Here is a 21,890-nt window from a genome sequence, read left to right as displayed (position 1 = left end):
GTACTTTAGGTATTATCCTTGAATGTTTCAGATGTTCACTTACTAATTTAAGCATCTGTAATGGAATATTCTTGATAATTTTTTCATACATTTTAGAAGAGCAACTTATATTGTATTTACCACAAAAAGCAACATGGCTTAGTATATTTCCCACATTGTCCACTAAATGTGTTAGTGACCATATGCCCTTCTGCCACCACTCATCAATAAACAAAGATTTTCTGTTCACAGTTATACATCTGTTGTTCCAGATTGACATATTATGAGGGCTAAAATTATGCTTGAAAATCAATTTCCAGTATAATAATACTTGTTGATGGAAAGCAGAAAGTTTTACAGGGAGTTTCGAAAGTTCAAAGTCACATTGCAGCAGAAAACTTATGCCACCACATTTATTAAATACGATAGTAGGAATCTCAAACCAGAAAGAGGACTTATCATTAATGAAAGCCTGCAACCATCTAAGTTTAATGACCCCATTCATAATATCAAAGTCAATTGTTTTAAGACCTCCTTCTTCATAATCTTTAATCATGTCACTTTTACGTATATAATGACTTTTCATTTTCCATATAAAATCAAAGTTTAATTTGTTAACTGCCTTTATCCTTTTTGCAGAAACTGATAAAGAGAAACATGGATAGATGAATCTAGAAAGATTCTCTACTTTTGTCAATACAATTCTTCCAAAAATTGTTATGTCTCTCTGCAGCCAAGTATTCATTATTAATTTACAATTATCCAAAGTTTTATCAAAATTTAAATGTTCTAAATTATCCATCCTCTTAGATAACCAGATACCTAAATATTTGACTTCATTTTTCACTGGGATATTGTATAATGTTACATTAGGATGATCATGAATGGCCAATAACTCACATTTTGACATATTTAGCTTTAAACCTGAAGCTTCTGAAAAAAACTTAATTAACTGAAGTGCTAGGGGTATTTGCTGTTCATTTCTTAAAAAAAGAGTAGTGTCATCAGCAAATTGACTGACAATAAAATTATTACCTTCAAAATCAATGCCTAATATGGTTCCCATTTTGAGTAAAATAGACAACATTTCTGCTACCATAATAAATAATAAAGGAGAACATCCACAACCTTGCCTGATGCCTCTTCTAACCTCAAATCTTGGACATGTACCTTGAGTAAGAGCTACAGAACTGTTTATATCTTTATAAAGCATTCCAACAATACTAATAAATTTAGGACCAAAACCAAAGTGTTTAAGAGTTTGAAAAATAAAAGAATGCTCCACCATGTCAAATGCCTTATAGAAATCCAGAAATAAAATTAAACCATCCTCTTCAATTAAATGACCATATTCAACCAAATCAAAAACTAACCTGATATTATTATGAATTGACCTATCCTTCAAGAATCCTGATTGGGTCACACTAATAATTTGTGATATTCCTGTTTTCAATCTGGAAGCCAGTGCTTTAGTAAACAGTTTGTAATCAGTATTAAGTAGTGTTATGGGGCGTAAATTATCTAATATCCTTTTATCTTTTCCTGGCTTTGGTATCAAAATTATAAGCCCTTGTTTCATAGTTGGCAATAATTCAATATTATTTATACACTCTTGTAAGGCTTCAAATAAAAGATATTTTAGGTCATCCCAAAAAAAATTATAAAAATCTGTGGTTAACCCATCAGGACCCGGTGATTTACCAGGTTTACTCTGTTTAATCGCCGCATCAAGCTCTTGTAAGGTTAGGTCTGAATCGCATAGTTCTTTAAATACACTATCAATAGATGGTATATTATTTTTTATCATCTGAAAAAAAGAATTTGAATTAATAGAGGAAAAAGAAGAGGAATACAAATTGGAGTAAAATTTAAACACCTCTTTTACTATCAAGTTGTGATTTAATTGTTCTACTTGGTTCACAATTAAACTACTGATCGAATTTTTTTCTTGTCGTCTTTTCTCCAAATTAATGAAGTATGAGCTATTTTTTTCCCCCTCTTCCAGCCACTTAGCTCTGGATCTCACATATGCCCCTTTTGCCTTTTTAATATAGAATTCATCTAGAATGGAATGAAGCTTAATAAGTTTTTCTTTATCTTCATCTGACATGTTAGGTTGACAACAGCATTTATTAATATCTTGTATTAACTGGAATTCTTTTTTACGTTTCTTTTTCATCAGATTTTTGCTAAAGGTCATTAAATATTCTCTTAATTTATGTTTTAAATACTCCCATTTAATACCACTTGGCATCTTTTTTACTTTAAATTCAGCAATTATTTTTTTAATATATGTACAAAAATCAGTATGATTCAACAAATCTGCATTAAATTTCCAATAGCCTCTAGTATTACAAGGTTTATTTCTTTGTTCTAAGATTAAGTTGATCACACAATGATCTGTTAAGGGGGCACCTGAAATATTACACTTAGTCGCATTACTTGAAAGAGATTCAGATCCGAGCCAATAATCAATTCTTGACTTTGAAGTGGCATTCGGTTTGAACCACGAAAAGTGTCTGGCAGTGGGGTTTAAGTTTCTCCAAATATCAATTAATCCATTGGATAAGCAGAAATTTTGAATAATACTGTTAGCATGAGAAATATCAAATTTAGACGGTTGTCTATCCATGTAATCATCTGGTGACATGTTAAAATCGCCACCGATTAAAATATAATCTGTAGGGTAACTAGTTTTTAGGTCACTTATGACATTTGTTATTGTCTCCAACAGGCCTTTATTCTGGGTTTGAACATTATACCCATACACATTAACTAAAATGAAAAATATGTCGTCTAAGTATAGGACCACTGCAAGCCAATGGCCATTAACATCAGCCCTGTGTGTAATAATCTTGCCTGGGCATTTATTCATGCATATAGCGACCCCTGCAGACCGATTTGAACCATGACTAAATAACATAACATCCCCCCACTGCTTTTTCCAAAAGGTAACATCTGCCAACTCTGAATGTGTTTCTTGTAGAAAAAAACAATGTGATTTTTGACTTTTGCAAAATAAGAAAATTGCCTTTCTCTTAACTGAGTCCTTTAAACCCCTACAATTTAAAGAAGAAAATGAGATATCAGATTTTAACACGAACATGAACAATTAAACAGATAAAACAAAAAATTGAATACAAAAATTAAAAATTTAAATCCAAATAAAGATGTAAACTACGTTTAGCGTTTGTGGAATAGAAAAAACTGAATCCCATTCCTTTATCACCCCACCTCACCTCATATCAAAGAGAAGCAGTCAATACCCTTTTTAAGTGATACGTTTACCCTCTATATACCCAAATGGACCTCTAAACCCAGCCGCATTGCCTTCCTTTCTGGCTTGTGCGATTCTTGGCCATAATTCACTTCTCAACAGTCTATCTTCTTTCGTCAGGTCTTCGGCAAAACGGATGCCAGCTTCTTTGCACACTGCTGACGACTTGGTTCTCTTCCATACTTCGTCCCGCACCAATCTGCGGGTAAAAAGAATGATCACCTCTCTCGAACGACCGGTCTCCTTTCTTCCCACCCGATGCACGACATCCACAGCCTCCTCCATAGTAGAAGCAAACTCAGGCGTTATCTTGCCCAGAAGTTGAATCACATCCTCTCTTATGCGCTCGTTTGAGTTCTCCTTGAGACCTTTTATGCGAAGACACCATCTCCTCTTGTATCTTTCCTCTTCCAGCACACGAATTTTCAGATCATTATTGACTTCGGATAGATTTTCAATTTGTTTCTCCATCATTTTAATTTTGTCTTTGCATTCTCGTAACTCCTGCGCATTTATTTGGAAGGACTTAGCAACGCTTGCAATCATCGCACTGTGCTGCTTCATTTGCGTGCTTAATTCTTCGTGCTGTAAATCTACCTTAGTTCCAAGGGCTTTAATTGCATCCAAAATAGCCGAATTGGGCACCTCGTTTTCCTCACACTCTGTTGGTTTTTTAGCCTTTTTCCCTTTTTGGGGTTTACTCGGTGTGGGTGGATCAGAATCGGTTCCTCTCTCCCTTTTGCTCGAACCTATTGCTATTTCCATTTCGTAACAGTGATCTTCCATATCGGCACCACAACTTCGGGTATGTGTATTAGCAGGTGGAGGTGGAAAAAAACTTATCAAGCTAAACTAACTTGGGAAATTTTGTGAGAGCACGAAACAACTTGACTACTCAATCCGCCATCTTGCCAAGACCCCCTCTCAAATCATGGTTATTATAACACACACCAAGTTTGGTCTCAATATGCCAAACCGTTGCCGAGATATAGCCTCACATGCATTTTTGCATGCTTTCGTCAAATTTGTTCACTTGTCATTTGAGAATGGTTGGACGAATCAACTTTAATTCCTTGAACTTGAACTTTTTTCCAGCATTGTCTGAAGATGATCTGAGCCAATTTTCGTGAAAATTTGACTTACCGTCTAGGACGAGTTCGAAAAAGTAGGTTTTTAGAAAAACTTTTTTTTTCCAATTTCTAATTTTGGGGTTCCTTCGACTTGGCATGAGCCAAGGATTCAGAGGAAAATTTCATTTTCTGGCTTACAGTTCAAAAGTTAATAGCATAAAAATTTTGAAATTTTGGACAAGTGGTGGCGCTAGAGACTTCAAATTTGAACACCTACAGAGTTAGAGACTTCAAATTTGCTATAGTTAATGTTGGGACTTTCCTCTATCAGTGTGCCAAATTATACAGCTTTCTCAAAGTCGGTTCTATGGGCTGCCATAGACTTGCGGCGGAAGAAAAAGGTAGAATAATAATAAGAAGAATCCTAATGGATAAAATAGGGGCCTATGCACCTTCGGTGCTTGGCCCCTAATAAATTAACATCACAGTAATTGAACTGAATATTACAACTTAGAATATTATATCTTAGAATATTCAATTGTAACAAATTAAAATGTTTGAACATTTGATACCACAGTCTTTAACTTACATTGAAGCACACAAACATATTTAGGATCACTGTGGTGCACAGTAAGGTAACACACTGAGGTCACACACACACACACACACACACACACAAACACACGTTCACCTACTGTCTCTCAGGCTGTGGCACGTCCACATGTATCTCGCAGCCAATGCTGGCGTGTGTCCCTCTCCTAGTAGTATCTTTATTTGTTCTGTTTCTGGCTGTAAAGTTCTTTATTAAGTTGGTGAATTTGTTAAAGTAGAGGTCTCTTATGGACATGTATTTCTGAGAGGGAAGGAGGAAGTGTGTCTCTGTCTCGATCTCTCCTGTCTGACAGTGAGCACATACTCTTTGCTCTCTGGGTAACCGGGTAACTCGTGTCTGCCGGTCTTGATGGCTAGACTGTGCTAGACTAGACTGTGATAGAGAAGAAAAAAGTTTTTTTAGTATAGTTTCTATTTCAACAGCTAAAACTACAAAAAAAAAAAAAAAAAAACTTCCTGCCAGTCAAAAAAATCTGCAATATGCAAATAGGGGAAAGTGTTAGCAAATAGAACATGTCATTGACTTACTGTTTTGCATGCCTTTACTATGGAGTTATTTGTGTGTGTGTTTGTTTGTGTGTGTGTTTGTTTGTGTTTGTGTGTGTGTGTGTGTGTGTGTGTGTGTGTGTGTGTGTGTGTGTGTGTGTGTGTGTGTGTGTGTGTGAGAGAGAGAGATGGTGTTGTTGTTAGAAATGCACTCCCAGCTTGTCTAATGCATCATTAATGAGATTAGAAGTTAGATTTGTGTCTCTGTCATCTCCTTGTCGACTGATGAAAATATCCCGATCAAACTGCAGTTTGTGCCGCCTAATCATGATTACGTAAATTAGCAATACTGAAAGTCAAATGACCGGCTGATGAGTCTGTCAATCTATTAGAAATAATTTTGTGGGGAAAAGAATTCACTGAATATCCATCTACACAGGCTATTAAATTGTCAGTGGATTTTATTTTGGAACTCTTTTTTTTTTACTCCACCAAAGACAGAAAGATGTACAGGTTTGGAACAAAATGAGGTGGTTATATTAAGATGAAAATCATTTTGGGTGGACTATTCTCACTGTCCACATGGGAAGTTGCTTTTTGCTGTTGTTGCTTGGTTTCATTATTTGTTTAACCTGTTTGCAGAATCCTGTTGCTATTCATCGCTGTTCTCTCTGCCTACTCCATACACCTGCTTCTGGAGTGTGCAGGAGTGGTTGGTGAGGAACTTTTTCTTTTTATCTTCAAGACAATCCTGATAACATCACACCCTATGTTAAAATGTATCTTGACTTTTTTCTGAACTTTCCATTCTGTTTGTTTGTGTGTGTAGGGATCCGTGCATATGAACAGCTCGGGAACCATGCATTTGGTCAACCTGGGAAAATATTAGCAGCATGCATTATAATAATGCATAACACTGGAGGTAAAATTTTATATATTATACATTTCAGTAGGTACCCACAATGTCAAAAAGACATGACAGCTGATAAAGCAAAGTCAGGGATAAGCACTTTAAGCAATATGAGCACTGAATACAGATGTACTACAACACTGTGTTTCTTACTTTCAGGAATGTCCAGTTACCTGTTCATTGTGAAAATAGAGTTACCTCATATTATTCAGGGTTTTCTGCCAGATAACTCGATAGAGTGAGTACCAGAACACAATACTGATCCTGATGTGCCGGATACAGGGAGGTTCAGAACTGTAAAACTTTTAAGATTCTGAAAAAGATAAAATAAATAAGATTGATCTTAAATAAGTGAGAAATATTTTGCACTATAGATTATATACTATTTCGAGGTCTGACATGATATGTGGTGTAAAACATTTACATTTATTCTCTTTGTCAGTTCCTGGCTTGTTGACGGGAGGTATCTCATCATTATCGTCAGTGTCTTGGTCATTCTTCCCCTGGCATTGTTGAAACAACTTGGTAGGTTCCTGCCTCCTTTCCTCACATTCTTTCATTAAGTTTTCTCCCTCTGACATTTATCATTCCGTTATATTTCATAATAATCACAATCAAATATCTGCACTAAGGACTGTTGAGTGCACCAAACGATGCTTTTAAATTCAGAAGTCATTGCTCAGCGAAATTTCACAGGTGAAGGAACCAACACAATTGTGTTTGGAAAATGTTCTTTAACCAGATTTCACTCATTTTCAAGATGGTCATGTGAATTCGGCACAATATACAACAGAAAGCAGGTTGCTAACATGACTGGGTAGGGTGTAATAAAGGCCTTTATTATAGCTACACATTTCATCAGTATCTACCAGTTGAGCTTAAAAATGTATTCAAACTGGTATGACATGAATGTAAATGCATTTATTATGTATTTCTGCATTTATTTTAGGGTATCTGGGTTACACCAGTGGTTTCTCCCTCAGCTGCATGGTCTTTTTCCTTATAGCTGTAAGTCCACTTTAGACTTCCACCTACATACAGTATAAACACACACGCAGTGTTAATTTCGTTGACGAAGACTATGACGAAAAATATTCGTCAACTAACCTTTTTCACGGACGAAAACTAAATAAAAACTAAATAAAAAGTCAGATATGATGACGAAAAACGTGACGAAATATAACTGACACTTTAGTCAACGAATAAAAATGAGACGAAAATATATGGGAGGGACGAATGGAGAAGAGATCCAATCAGTGCGAATCTTTGAGGGTAGGTTGATCTATGCAGAAGCAGCCGAGCCATTTTAAAAAGCCGCGCAAATGCAAGCGCAACAGCTAAACAAAGCAGCAGTTACACAGAAAAGAGAACAAAGATGAGTTTGCAGAAATTCGCACAGTTTCGAGGCCGTTTTCATAACAGTTAAGTTGTTTACACAGGGAACTACACTGCAACCTTTTGAAATGCCATTGCGACCCAAATTTTTATGGGGTCGTAAATGTATCACTGATTATTTTTGTACCTACTTATGTGTAATGCTATGTTTTAATATGAGCATTTATTAAAACATAAATGTGTATTTTAAGAATACGTTTTATAACGTGCTCCAAGCATTCAACACATCAAGTTGGCTTCAGCCCCGCGATGCGGGAAAGTTGAACTGAGCAGAGCAGCTGGTTACTCGCGTAACACTGAATCGAGCTCTCCTTCAGGACGTTTGCGTCCTCCTGCACCTGAACGAACAAATACAAATCGCATTTTAAATAAACATAAGAAAAAGAGCGAAAAGTGAAAGAGCTCAATTCAGCAGCGCGGTGTTCTGGTGTTCAGGGAGCAAGATGAGACGCGTCTCAAAGTCTTCTTGCTTTTGTACCGACAACAAATACATACTAAATATGTCGAAATAGCCGTCTTGGAAAGTGTGTTCTAAAAAGTCTGTAGTTATGTCTTCAGTGAAAGTAAAGAGTTGGAAAGAAATCGGATGTGTATCTTTATAATGGATGCATTTGTCTCTTAAAGTGACCGCGCCTAATTTACTAGCTCTGCTGTCAGTGTCTTTACTGTATGAAAATGAAAGTAAATCACTCACTGCTCTTGATTGAATTACTTTGTAGTTTTAACAAGAATTTATCCAAAGTCAATCCGAAAATCAGATAGAATAGATTATATTGTTTTACTAGTGACTAAAAAAAAAAATATATATTAGGGACCTGAGCATGTTTTGCTTAAGTGTTTCTTTCTTTAATTTCTAATGCAACCTTTTCACACCACAGACTGAACCAAATTAAGCATTGCATCAGACATTATCAAGATGAATTTGTTGTTCTGACACAGTTTAACCCTGAGTTATTGTCATATTTTATTACCAATTTCTAAACTACAGCAAATAAACTGTGATATTGTAAGAAACGTTGAAGGTGTCTGAATACATTTTGGTTTGATTGTGTATTTTATTTTACAGTGAAGACTATGCAGTGCTATTTTAAATGAACAAAAACAAACTTAAAAAAATGTAAACTTTGTGTAAATAGCACAAATAAAGAAATAGAATGAACATACAATACAAATATAATATAGGTGGTTGTCTATTTCAATAATACTGTACTTCATCTTGAAAGAATGTCATATGCATTGCATATCATTCAGGACGAATGCATATCTTTTTCAGAGAGCATGTATATTTTTCATTGAGAGCAGGCCTTATGTTTATTTTATAAATACCATTCCATAACGGACTAATGGAAACATTTAGTCAGGTCAACTAAGTTGACTTTGTTCTACTAAAAAAAAACTAGACTAAGACTAAAAGACTTAAGACTAGACTAAGACTAAAACTCTTATGATATTTAGTCGACTAAAACTAGACTAAGACTAAAACATTTCAGATGACTAAAATGTGACTAAAACTAAATGGTGTGTTATTCAAAAGACTAAGACTAAGACTAAATCCGAATTTGCTGTCAAAATTAACACTGCACACACGTCTACATTAATAATGACTGACATGTAGTTGGGACATATAAAACCATCTCTCTCTATTGTGTCTTATTAGGTCATCTACAAGAAGTTTGTCTCGGAGTGTCCTGATGAACACACCTATAACAAAACTGTGCCCACTGAAAGCATATACAACTCCACCGATGACATGTGTGAAGCTAAACTTATAACTATCAACCCAGAGGTTAGAGATATAAAGTGCAAATCAGACAAATATGTGTAATTTTAGCTTCACATTAAACGCAGTGAATTAATAATTTAATCTCTTTTTTTTATTATTCATTACAGACTGCTTTTACCATTCCCATTATTGTGTTTGCTTTTGTGTGTCACCCTGCAGTGTTGCCCATTTACACAGAACTCAAAAAGTAAGACTGGATCTGCATTTTTGTTCAATCACATTGCATTTTTGAAAAATTACTTTATTATGTACTGCTATGTTTGCTTTTTTGTCTCCTTATTTTAGTCCAAGCAAGAAACGCATGCAAAAAGTTGCTAATATCTCTATTTTGGCCGTGTTAGTCATGTACCTACTGACTGCCATCTTTGGCTACCTCACCTTCTATGGTAAGAGAAAGTTTACAAAAAAAAAAAAAACCTGTACAGTACCTAAAACTATGGCATTTAAAATAAACCATGGTAAATAATAAAGTACCAGAATTTCAAGGTTTGTGATATTTGAGTTCGAACAATCACTGTGTGGCTACATATGTGCAGGAAATGTGGAGTCTGAGCTTCTGAATATGTACAATAAAAATGACACCCTGATGCTGTGTGTTCGGCTGGCTGTGGTGATAGCAGTGACACTGACCATTCCCGTGGTCCTTTTCCCGGTATTTAAATTTTTTCTAGTTTTCCTCGCTCATTAGTTATTGCATGCACACAATTCCTCATTATCGTACTGGTCGAGTGTTGACAGTACTTCATTGTTTTTCTCTAGATTCGTCGTGCTGTTTTGCAGCTTCTTTTCCCAGATAAACCTTTCCACTGGGTGCGTCACATCTCCATCACTGTTTGCCTCCTCTTCTTAGTCAACCTGCTCGTCATTTTTGTGCCCAACATTCGTGACATCTTCGGCTTCATCGGTAAGTCAGATCTGCCACATAGAGGATTTAATTATCACATGAACATAATAAAAATACAGAACTGAGCTGAATGAATTTTGTTTTAGGTGCCACATCTGCTCCCAGCCTCATTTTTATTCTTCCGGGAATATTCTACATTTACATCGTCCCTGAAGAAAAGGAGCCGTTGAAATCTCGGCCAAAGATCCAGGTGAGAATCAGACAGAATGTAAGTAGAACATTCACAGACCTATGGCTTTTTTTCTCACTTTGTGTTATGTTTTCCAGGCGATTGCATTTGTGACACTGGGTTTCATCTTCATGACTATGAGCATTACGTTCATCATAATCGAGTGGGTCACCGGGAAGAAGATGTCGGGTGGCCACTGAGAGAGCACCACCGGATTCCAAACATTAAAGACCAAATCTAATACAGAACACAAAACTCTTGAACCTGCAACGTCTGCATCAGGTTCAGTTTCATTTAATTTGTTAGATATCAAACAACTAATCCTTAAACAATAAACAGGTAATTTTGATTTTGTATCCCACATATTAAATTTGGTCTTAAACCTTTGCACCCCACTGAATGTGAAGTTCAGTTAATTTCATTTTTAAATGAATAATGGGCAGTTTGATTATTCAACATTCCTAAAAGCAGCTTATAACAATCTTTAATAAGGAAGAGTGTACCGTTTTGTGATGAAACTGAAGTTAATGGATTGTTTTTATTGGTATATTTTTGTCGTTACATCAGAAAAATGAAATCTACAGTACAAGATGTCTTTTAGTAAACAATTAGTGTTTAGTGCAGTTCTCATCACCATCATATGACAACATTTCTTTACCCAGAGAAGAAGGAATATAAATATGTAGCAGTATTCCAGAAACACATGACACTGCTGGGGATTTTTCATGTTGTATGTCATTTTGTTTGTTGAATAATAATAATACTTTTTGAACATCTTGAAAATGAGAATACTTTTAACAAACTTAGGGAAAAAAATAATTGTGGTTAATGGTGAAATGTTGTGATTCAGTGACAAAAAATTCCACTCCAGAAATGGGCCAGATTATTAACAATGAAATGTTAATAATTATTATATTTACAATGAATGTTAATAATTTATTTTATTTTTATTTTTCTTGTGAAAGGTCACTACAGTATAACACAGTATTGATAGGTCTGCAGAATTAATCATCAATAATAAGCTCACTGAAATGTCCCTGTGGTCATACTATGCCCATCTGCAATACTTCTCATCAGTATCTGTGATTTTACATGGACCAGGACTAAAATTGTTTCCTGCTGGTCATTACAACTACTTTATCATAAATGTCAACATGTATGGTTGTTTTGTATAGTTTTTTTATATACATATTGTTTGTGGAATGGAAGAAACCTTCCAATAATTATTGTAAATAAGTGTATATTATTCTGTGTACATATTCTACAGTCTTTTTCTGCTCTGATTGGGCTTGAATGGTGATCGAAAATAAAACGTAATCCTGAATTTATCAATAATTAGTGGGAAGCTTATTAATAGTTTTGCATTTAATTTAATTCACATTTCCCCATGATTGTTTTTATAAAGTGCCTTACATTAAATAAATGGCAACCACGGTAGCATTCCACAATGATTAATGTTTAGAAATACATGTATTCATTGTTGAACACATTGATCCTGAATAATAAAGTAGAAAGGTTGTGTAAAAACGACTGGTTTTATTACATTACAACTATATTGTACTAAAAAAAGAATCTGACCAAAATACATATATGTTATGTATTTGCAACATCAGGAACATAAGACTAGTGTTAATTTAATTCCCAAATGTGTCTGAATCGTTTGACTAAATGATTCTGGTTCATTGAATGATTCATTGACTCGCTCAGACAATAATTTGTCGCCACCTGTTGGCGTATCGATATAATCGAATATTTTAAAAGGCACCTAGAGTTTACTTTTTTTTTTTTTTTGGCAACTTATCAACTTTTGAAAATTGAATCAAATTACAAAAAGGCATATATTTTCCATCTAAATTACACAAAAGAAAAGAAAAAAACATTGATGAGCTAGCCAGCCAGGCAGCACATCAGTTTGTAGAGACTTGAACAGAAGTGCCTAGATGACACGTGAATCAAGTTGCTAGCTGCAATAGTTTTTTGTTATTGTTAGTTTATTCCTAACATTGTTAGTTTGTTCCTATTATTGTTGATCGGTTAGGTACAAGTAGCAACTTTTAACAACAAATCTACCTGCTTTTAGCAACATTCCCGGAAAATTGGATGGCAACATTGATGTACAGTAGGTCACACCAACGTGGATTATTAGCATAGACTGTATAGTGGTCTACCGAAGATACATTGAAACTGTAGCTACAGTATCACTGAATTTTCTACATGAGCCAGTGGTTCATGGACCCTAATAAGTGTTTATGAAATTTGTGCTGTTTATAATTTATAATTGTGCATGTGTTTTGGTTCTTATCACACAGATGTTACTCACATGGGGTGGATTCCAGTAAGTAATAACAATGATTAACACCTAAAAATTCATAATAAATTTCAAGTTTACAATACAAATCGTTGCAAAGCAACTTTGCAAAAGCAAATTAAGTTTCGACAATATTTAGTAGTAGCTTATCAGTGGTGACTGTCAGTTTATGTGCATATGGCAGAAATGTAGCCTATGGAAAATTAATAAAATATGTAATCAAACAGACGATGAACACTATTAGAAGCAATTATTATATAATCAAACTTAGAGCAAAATTTGGTAGTTCTGAATGTTGTTTCAGGGTTAGCATCATCTGAGGTGTCCTCTGAGGGGATTGGCAAACTTGGCACTATATCTTTTCAGGTGTTCTGGATCTAAATGTAAATCCCGAGCCAGATAAAGAACAAAAGATTGACTTGTTGCTCATGTAAATATCCATATGTCAGAAACTGTTGACTAAAGCCCAGTTCATACAATGAATGATAATTATAAAGATAATGATAGCGTCCACAGCAGCGAACGATATAATCTGTTTAGCGCACGCTCGTCCGCTGCTTTCAATTCTCAAGCTCATTATAGCAGGATTCTGATTGGCTTGTCAATGTTTTTAATCGTTTATCAGCTGAAAAAAAATTCTGAAACGGATTCCAATGATATTGTTTCTCTATGTCTTTATCATTATAGCAGTGGTGTGGACTCTTTTTTTATACTGAGAACAATTTTTAAAACTATAACATTAAATCTTAATCGTTATCTTTATCGTTTGGTGTGGGCCTTAAAGATTTACTACGATACATGGCAATCTAAAAATCGCAACAGTAACGTATTTAAAATAATTCATATCAAGTGAACAAGTTCCTATCACAGCAAACACCTATCAGAACCACCAATGCAAATAAAAGTGGATTACCGGGAGACCTGCTGTTATTTCTAATATCTCTTAGGAGTTATAAAAAGATGAGGAGGAAGGAGTTTAAAGCTAAACTCTATCTTAGCCCTGCTATTTTTGTGCTGATAAAATCGGCAGAGGTATCAGCCTTATTAGCTAGATTTGCAAGAAGACAATTGAACACAGGGCTCTCAAGTCTCACGCATTGGGCGTGAGACTCACGCATTTCAACCCGTTCACACGCTCACACGCCACACCTTGTATTTCTCACGCAGAGACATTACGAGGACAACGCCCACCAAGTTGCGGCGCTATTTTTTTAAACAGTGAAACAGGTAACGTAGAGGAATCAAGTGAGTTCCCCGAAGGCCCTGACACGCACCTGCTAATCGAATAAAAAAAATATAGCTACCGATCAGCCAATCAGAAAATAGCATTGCTGTATCCGGGTAAGATTTTTACAGGCTCGTGTGCAACACAGATCCAGACGCTCGCTGAAGTAGGTAACGTTACGGTTACAGACTTGTCAAGACAATGACACAGATTTTCACTATATGTTTTTTTTTATCAATATATTAATTTAACATTTTTTAAAAACAGTCTAAGATATGTTTTGGTCTGATGGTTATTATGACCCCGACACGCACGCAATTTTGGCCATTATACGTGGTCGGCCGTAGCTTTTGTGCCTATTATTAGCCCACTATTATTTTTTTATTGCCAAAGTTACACGTTGAAGAGGATGCGGGGCTACTCTGACAGTTTTATATAAGAGACTTCTATAATAGGCCTATCCATAATACTTGTATGGCAGTATCCATAATAGTTTTTAAAAAAAAAAAATTTTTCTTTCCTTTTATTTTTACTGCACCTCATCCTGGTCCCCATTTTCAAAACGTTTTGCCTAGGCTATTTCATTATATTTTATCCAATGTATAATATTGATTATTGCATTCGTCTATTTCAAAGATGTCAGGGAAGAGGCAAAGGAGCAATCTTTCATGCTTTGTTCTAAAAGATCTGGGCCCGTATTCATAAAGAATCTTAATGCAAAAAGTAGCTCCTAGTGACAAAATTCTAAGAAAATTCTTAGAAATGTGGGCGTTTACTTTTAAAATTAAAGAAAAAAATCCTAGTAAAGAAAAAATTAATTCAGAAAGCATCTTATCCCTTAAAAGAGGTCTTAAGGTAAAATTTGTTATGAGCACAGACGAGGACTTTTAAGAGGCTTAAGAGTTTCTTTAGCAGAGGAGAAAATGGCAGAAAGATGAAGAGGCAGAAGAAATGTGTTGCAGACAATGGATGACAATGAGTTAATAAGACGGTATAGATTATATAATAATTTAATATAATATAATTTAATATATAAATTAAAGTAATCACTACATTACGATATTTGGCAACTGGGAACATGCAACAATGCAATAGTGATGATTTGGGTCTGTCACAATCTTCTGTAAGCAGTGATCACACAAACAATTACAGCACTTTCAGAACATCTTATTGTGTCACAGTTCATTTAGTTTCCACTGGAGATTCCCACCTTGCAGGCTCAAAAAACTGCATTTATGAATATAGCAGGCTTATAGGTGAACACAAGCAGGGGGAATGAACCGTTAATAGTTTGTCCTATACGCTCCCATGTCTGCTTCTTGTCCCTTGCTGTGTCTGAATTTTCCTTTAAGAATGGCCTTGTGTTCATCCACTAACTGGGCTAACAGTAAACACTGTTCCTCTGTCCAGATTGGCTTTCTCGCTCTTCTTGGCTTTGATTCCATGTTTGATACATTAAAACCAACACTCAAACCGCCACTTACATAGGACGGCAATCACTGTAATTGGAAAGAGTGGAACAATTTTTATCATTCTAAGCCAATCAAATACCTTATAGGAAATTAAAAGCATGGTAAATAAAAAAATAGAATTCATATACACACATATAATGTGTGTGTGTGTGTGTGTGTGTGTGTGTGTGTGTGTGTGTGTGTGAGAGAGAGAGAGAGAGAGAGAACGGTCAAATAGGAAAAATTACGCATGTAAATTTAAAGTGAGGATTAGAATAGACCCTATACTTAAAATCACTCTTTTTTTTCCTTCTTGGACAACCAGCCAATCAGAGTCTTCAAAAGATTGTGTCATACATAGCAACCGGTTCAACCCCGCCTCCTCACTAAGATAAACGTTTTTGTCTTTTCCTTACTCAGAGTTGCTCTCAGATCGGTCCCGAATCGCTTTTAAGCTAAGACTCCTACGTAAAAGTTTTTAAGCTAAATTAAGAGTTTTCTGAGAGGATTCTTAGAATCTTTATGAATGCGGGCCCAGCTCCCTAAAAAGGTGGCTAGGTCAGAGGAGGAGGCTGTGGAGAATACAGTAGGGGAGGGAGTTAGGGTGCCAGTAGAGGATGGGTGCATGGAAGAGACTGTGGAGGACCATAGAGGAAACAGTGGAGAACCCACTGGAAACAGGGAAAAAGAGAGGGTTATGTAGAGCAGCCACCTGTAGGTGTTCCTTTAAGAAGGAGTGGTCAACCCGATCGCCATTCATCACAATGGGAACCACCAGCTCTTTTTACTGGTGCTTAGTCTGCAGACAAGATAACTCCTGTGTCCATCAAGGTGTGAGGGACATAAGCAGGGAGGATTTCTAAAATAGCTGCATTAGTGTTAGTGCTTGCTCATTCAAATACCTATGCTGAGAGGGTTTTCTCCATGGTGGGATTAAACAAGACCAAAACCAGGAACAGTTTAGCACTTGATGGAACTGTGAAAAATGGCTGGCCTGGAACCACAGTGATTCAAATGGGAGCCACCAACCCCTGGCCTCAAAACCAGCTACCAACACCTACTATAAACAGCACTGACCATTTTTTCTCTCTCTCTCTCTCACACACACACACAAATAAATGCTGAATTAAATAAATATTATTTTATTTGTAAGAATATGTGTCATTTATGAGATCAGACACCCGTCCCCATCAAACCCCTGCCGACATCGCGACCGCGGGCAAAATCTCACTCTGAACTCAGTTCAAAACTTGAGAGCCCTGTGAACAATATTTACCCCAAAGTTGTTGAAGTTACTTGAAACGTTTAATGCTCTTCTCCGTGCGATGAAATTCGTTTAGAGTAATCAGGGGAAGATGAAAAATTTTAAATTTGAAACTCTACGGAACAAGCAATGGATTCCCGTGCAGCACTGGATTTAAAAAGACCCCTGAGGACAATCATTGTGTAAGAACAGACCTAAACTGTCCAAACTGAAAATATTATCAATTAAAGTCTCGATTAAATATCGGTGTTTAACTTTCAGCACTGCCCCCTAGTGGTCGGGAGCATTTCCATTGTGTTGTGGCTTAATTTCGTTGTGTTGTAAGAATTTCGTTTTGTTGTGGCTTAATTAATCTTAATAAGTATTAAGATAATGATAGCATCCACAGTAGCGAACGATATAATCTGTTTATTCTAAGCGCATGCTCATCCGCGTAGTGTGAGTAGAATGCTCACAATAAACATTTACAAAATAAGTTCAAATTCCTGGATGATGCCCTTAATTATACAGAGAACATGGCCCATTTTTTTCTCCCAATCGAGAATCAAGAATCAAATTCCTTCATAATGAGGTTTTGTCTGATTTAACTCGCTTCCGGGCTGTAGGTATGCACACACAAAGAGAAAGAAAGTGAAATGAGATTCAGAACAACTGACTTGAGAAGGCGGGCAAGACAAACTAGAAGTCCCGCTCTTTTTTTTAGAATTGAAGGTGTGGCTTAAAACTTCCCTTAAATCTCAATCCCTTTCACTCCTTCTGTCTGTTTTGGATGACATACACCATCTAGGAATATCAAACCATAATTTTTCCTCTTTTTATATACCCTGGATGATCTTTTTGTTCCCTGCATTGAAGATTTTTAATTAAAGTATTAAAAGGTAAGAAAACTACATTATCTAGCAGATATTCCCTCAACAGTATGTCAGTATAAACAACATAGTGGACAGTTGTCTAATGGTTTCTTTATATAGAGTCACTAGTTAATAATTCATTTGTTTCTTGATGAATTGTTAGCACCATTCATGAGAAGGAAGTAGAAAGACCATGTGCCATATGGCTTCTATATAGTCGAAAGCAGCAATAATTCATGACAGAAGCAGACCAGAGAACAATCACACAACTGTCTGTAGGTTCACATGAATCTACCCTGTTTCTCAATTTAATCATTGTATAATTATTGTATATTTCTCATGCAGTAATTGTAATGGCAGCTGTAGTACAGACAATCCATGCATATACAGTATGTATAGATTCTAAAACAGACTTAAATTTGAATATACCTTGTTTACAGTGGCACTTGGTTGATATGGATTATGAATTGGCATATTTATTTTTTGTTTTTTTGCTCTTATACTCAAATTCTCACACACAAATTTCAGCTTCACTGGATTCACTTGAGGTGTGGACAGGATGTGGGGTGAATAGTGGTTGAAGTGATGGAATAAGATAAAATATGATTCATCACATTTCCTTGCAACTGTTTTATTTTCCACATATAGTCAGAGCTTCAAAAGTCACTTTACTGGTTTAAAATACATCAGACCTGTAGGATTTCAGTTCCACTTTGGCATAAAGGTGTTTATTGTCAACAGTACGTAATGGTACTTTGTGACCGGTTATACCATTTCAGTCAATGTTGATAGAGGCAATTCTTGAACAGTCTGTTCTTGTGAGATATCACAGAGTTTATCTTGAGTTGGATCATTGATATTGTTCAACTGAATTTCTCAGAGTTTGACATGTCTTAGGTAAGTTACCAGAAAATAACAATAGATTATGTTACCTCCAAAAATAAGTAAAGACCATTAGACTTTAAAACATCTAGTGTTTTGAGTCCTGTGTAAAGCTTTGTTTTACCCACAAGGTATTAAAACAATATCTTGCTGTGAGTGAGGCCCCACATGTGTTATATAAGCTAGTTCCTGTCAAGATGCTAGTCTTTGTGTGAGAACATCCTGTTTGATGATTATAAACGCACAACATTTTTTTTAAATCAATCTTTTTTATTATAGCTTAAAGTAAAAACTTGTGACCAAATGGCCACGTGTCTGCAAACATTGACATAATATCTTGTGTGTGTGTGTGTGTGTGAATACATTTTTTCATGCTTACATTTAGCCAGCCAAATATTTATCATCTCACATGGTTAATGATTTTAATTAGTCAAATATATTGCTCAAGATTTTATTGCAAATAGCCTATTATATAACAAAGATTAATGAGAGATAGATTTCTTTTTATTCAACAAATATAGTGAGGTGGTTATAGGAAAGGTCATAAATTAATAGATAAATAATCAAGGGACTGACTTAATATATGCCAATACAATGTGCATGTGCCTGTTGAGTGGGCATTTACAAAAAGAAATAAAAATTGCCAATACTTTTTTTTATTTCATTTTAAATAAACGTCTCTTTAGTCTCTTAATAGCCAAATGTAGCTATAGATAACTATAACTTTATATTAAAAGCAAATTTTTATTAAAGATTAAAACAATTTATTGACTTTCACTTTTCACATTGACATACATTAAATTAATTGTTTTGGTTCATAAAACCACATAAAACTATCAAAAGGGATTTGAGATTTTACTTGAATGCATACATAAAAAACCCACTGCAGATTCACAATTTTAACGTGAATGAGAGTTTTAAGATGGTAGCCTCAGACCAGGGCGTTCCTAAACACAGACACATGTCCACTCCTCCACACAGTAGTTAATCTCCTCCCCTTTCCCGTCTCAGAACACAGGTGAGCTCTGAATGTGTTCTCACACAATCTGGACAGCTTCACTTAACACATTAACAAATGAATTATTGAGGACTCTCTGACCACAGGATCCCACGTTGCTACACTTAGAGACTTTTGAAACCTCTCGAGGTTTCTCTTTAACCCACAGTGGTGAGTATTTTCTCTTTACTGCTGGAATACAAGCGTGTGTTTGAATAAGGGTGTGTAGGGAGGTTCATTCTGTTTCAATACAGATAAAGTCTTGCATCAGACAGAGTCATGTGACCAAAACTTGCCTCACAGGATTAACTTCCCTTGGTTTACAGTTTTTGTAAGATGTTTTATTCACATCATGCATTATTTCACACTAGTTGTTCATTTTGGCAGTGAATTGATGGTTTGTCATGAGTAACTTTTGCATTAACCTCTTTTCCATAGACATATTTTACATTATGGATGATGGTACACTGTTAAAGTACACTTCAGTTGAACTGTATATCGCTTCTCTTGCTTTTACTTTAAACAAGCACATAATAGATTGTGCATAGTATGATGGTGGTCTTCAATATAGTGTTTTAAATGGAGCATTGATTAATCTGTGGCTCTAAAGCTAAATCAATTTCTGATATTTTATTTTCACCAACTTATTTTGCTAGTAGCTTAACCACTAAAGACTGTAGTTCTGTGCTTGGCAAGCTTTGGCAAGACTTAAAGTATTCAGGGAATTATGAGTCAAAACCCAAATAAAGCAAAGATTGAATACAGACATTTTCCCTAAAAGGCTACTGCCAGAATCCTGAATAGCAGGTTAAGACTTAAATATTCCTGACGTAGAGCTGGCACATTTTTCACAATGTTTCCTTGTCATGCTGAGAGTGCAATATTAAGAAAAGTTGCATCAGCCATGCTATTTGTACTAAAAGATGCCTACAGTATATGATATACACATACAATTCTAGGTTTATTTATAATAATAACACTGTGGTGTGTGTCCATCAACACTATAGCTTCATGCTTAGTTATCCTTGTGAAAGTGTGCACTTTAGTGCTTCAAATTGTTAAAAAGTAAACAGTTTTTTAAGAAAATATAATATTAATGAAATAAAAGGCAATTTTTTATGACTGTTTCCACTTTTTTTTTTAAGTGCCCATTGTCAAACTAAATGTTTTACTATACATTTTAAATAATGTAATGTATTTTATCACATATTAAGTACTTGATTGTAATTGTTAATTGTTAGCTGATCTATAGGCCTGTAATACTTAGAGAAAGCTGTTACCATAGGGCCATGCTAACCAGTAAAACCTTAGCCTCCTGGTTAAGCATCCCACCAACTAAACACAACAGTGGCTTAAACAAAATTACAAATTTGGAGGCAGAGTTATCCATTCACCTGACAAATGGTAATCGAGTATGTATATGAGAATGTATCTGCAATTTATGTTTTAGATTTTTGACATTTTTGCACAGTTTTCAGCAAAGCACTCATGTTTAATGTTGAATTCAGTTGTCAATTACATGATAATTTATCCTCAAACTTTTGTCTGTGTATCAGATTGTGTTGACAGAGCATGAGCTTGCAGACAGTGTTCTTTGGAGGATTGTTAGGCATTGTACAGTGTAAAATGGAACTACAGAAACCATCAAACGGTCACTATGTTCTCAACTCAATTCTTGAGAATGGGTAAGTTTCAACATCAAAACAAGAGAAACTATCGCAAAAAAATGTACTGCTATAAAAGTTCACAAATTCTGCCTGAAATCATATCCTCAAGCTTGTAACGGTAACCTTTTCTGCCTAATGCTTGGTTTGAAAGATACTAGGGATCTGAAACTCAGGTGTTAATAGACTATCATTAAATCAGACCGGTTTTTTTATATATAATATATTAAACCAAATCAGTATTTTTATAAATATTTTAAATTAATATTTTCTATTTCATTTTAATCTTACTGTAATTTCTAGTCATTTTTATTAGTTTTTGTTTTTAATAAAGTATCATTTAGTTTTAATTTTTATTTCCATTAGGATCAGTTAGTAATTGGTATGTTATCAGTTAATAATTTTAGTACTTAAGCTTATTATACATGTTTTCATCTAATATTTTATTTCAGCTTTATTAACATTGAAATGAAAAATTTAGTTTTTAATAAAAAGCAATCCAGTAACCACCTGCAACCGCTGTTTGAAGGCATGTATTAATACAGCATTCAAAAACCTGCTGCATTAATGAATCAGTGATAAATCTTATATCCTAAGGGACCTCACCTGGACAAAAAGTGAATCAGTTCTTTTCCTGCAATATTTTTTTTCTTTTTTTTTTAC

General features: G+C 35.2%; 2 protein-coding genes across 3 annotated transcripts in view; both read left to right on the top strand.

Annotated features, from left to right (window-relative positions):
- The window catches only part of LOC113107592 (sodium-coupled neutral amino acid transporter 5-like), a 44,099-nt gene that overhangs the window by 15,668 nt on the left and 6,541 nt on the right, over positions 1-21,890 (top strand). The window contains exons 5-16 of the mRNA XM_026270216.1: positions 6,067-6,140; positions 6,254-6,346; positions 6,494-6,572; positions 6,777-6,859; positions 7,284-7,342; positions 9,387-9,515; positions 9,620-9,699; positions 9,798-9,898; positions 10,049-10,164; positions 10,272-10,416; positions 10,503-10,606; positions 10,684-10,867. Of these exons, the coding sequence (XP_026126001.1) occupies positions 6,067-6,140; positions 6,254-6,346; positions 6,494-6,572; positions 6,777-6,859; positions 7,284-7,342; positions 9,387-9,515; positions 9,620-9,699; positions 9,798-9,898; positions 10,049-10,164; positions 10,272-10,416; positions 10,503-10,606; positions 10,684-10,785 (1,165 nt within the window). The 3' untranslated portion in view covers positions 10,786-10,867. The remainder of the gene's footprint in view (positions 1-6,066; positions 6,141-6,253; positions 6,347-6,493; positions 6,573-6,776; positions 6,860-7,283; positions 7,343-9,386; positions 9,516-9,619; positions 9,700-9,797; positions 9,899-10,048; positions 10,165-10,271; positions 10,417-10,502; positions 10,607-10,683; positions 10,868-21,890) is intronic.
- Positions 17,582-21,890, top strand: part of LOC113107591 (sodium-coupled neutral amino acid transporter 5-like) — a 10,657-nt gene continuing 6,348 nt past the window's right edge. Inside the window, exons 1-3 of one of the 2 annotated variants that reach the window (XM_026270214.1) lie at positions 17,583-17,711; positions 19,578-19,734; positions 21,120-21,248. In XM_026270214.1, coding sequence (XP_026125999.1) covers positions 21,136-21,248 — 113 coding nt within the window. In that variant the 5' untranslated portion in view covers positions 17,583-17,711; positions 19,578-19,734; positions 21,120-21,135. Of the gene's footprint in view, positions 17,712-19,577; positions 19,735-21,119; positions 21,249-21,890 lie in introns of both variants that reach the window. The other variant, XM_026270215.1, reaches the window with a different exon arrangement.

The sequence above is a fragment of the Carassius auratus genome, chromosome 8 (assembly GCF_003368295.1).
Source record: "Carassius auratus strain Wakin chromosome 8, ASM336829v1, whole genome shotgun sequence".
Taxonomy (NCBI): Eukaryota; Metazoa; Chordata; class Actinopteri; order Cypriniformes; family Cyprinidae; genus Carassius; species Carassius auratus.
Note: the sequence above shows the minus strand (reverse complement) of the source record. Positions and strands in the feature narration are given on the sequence as shown.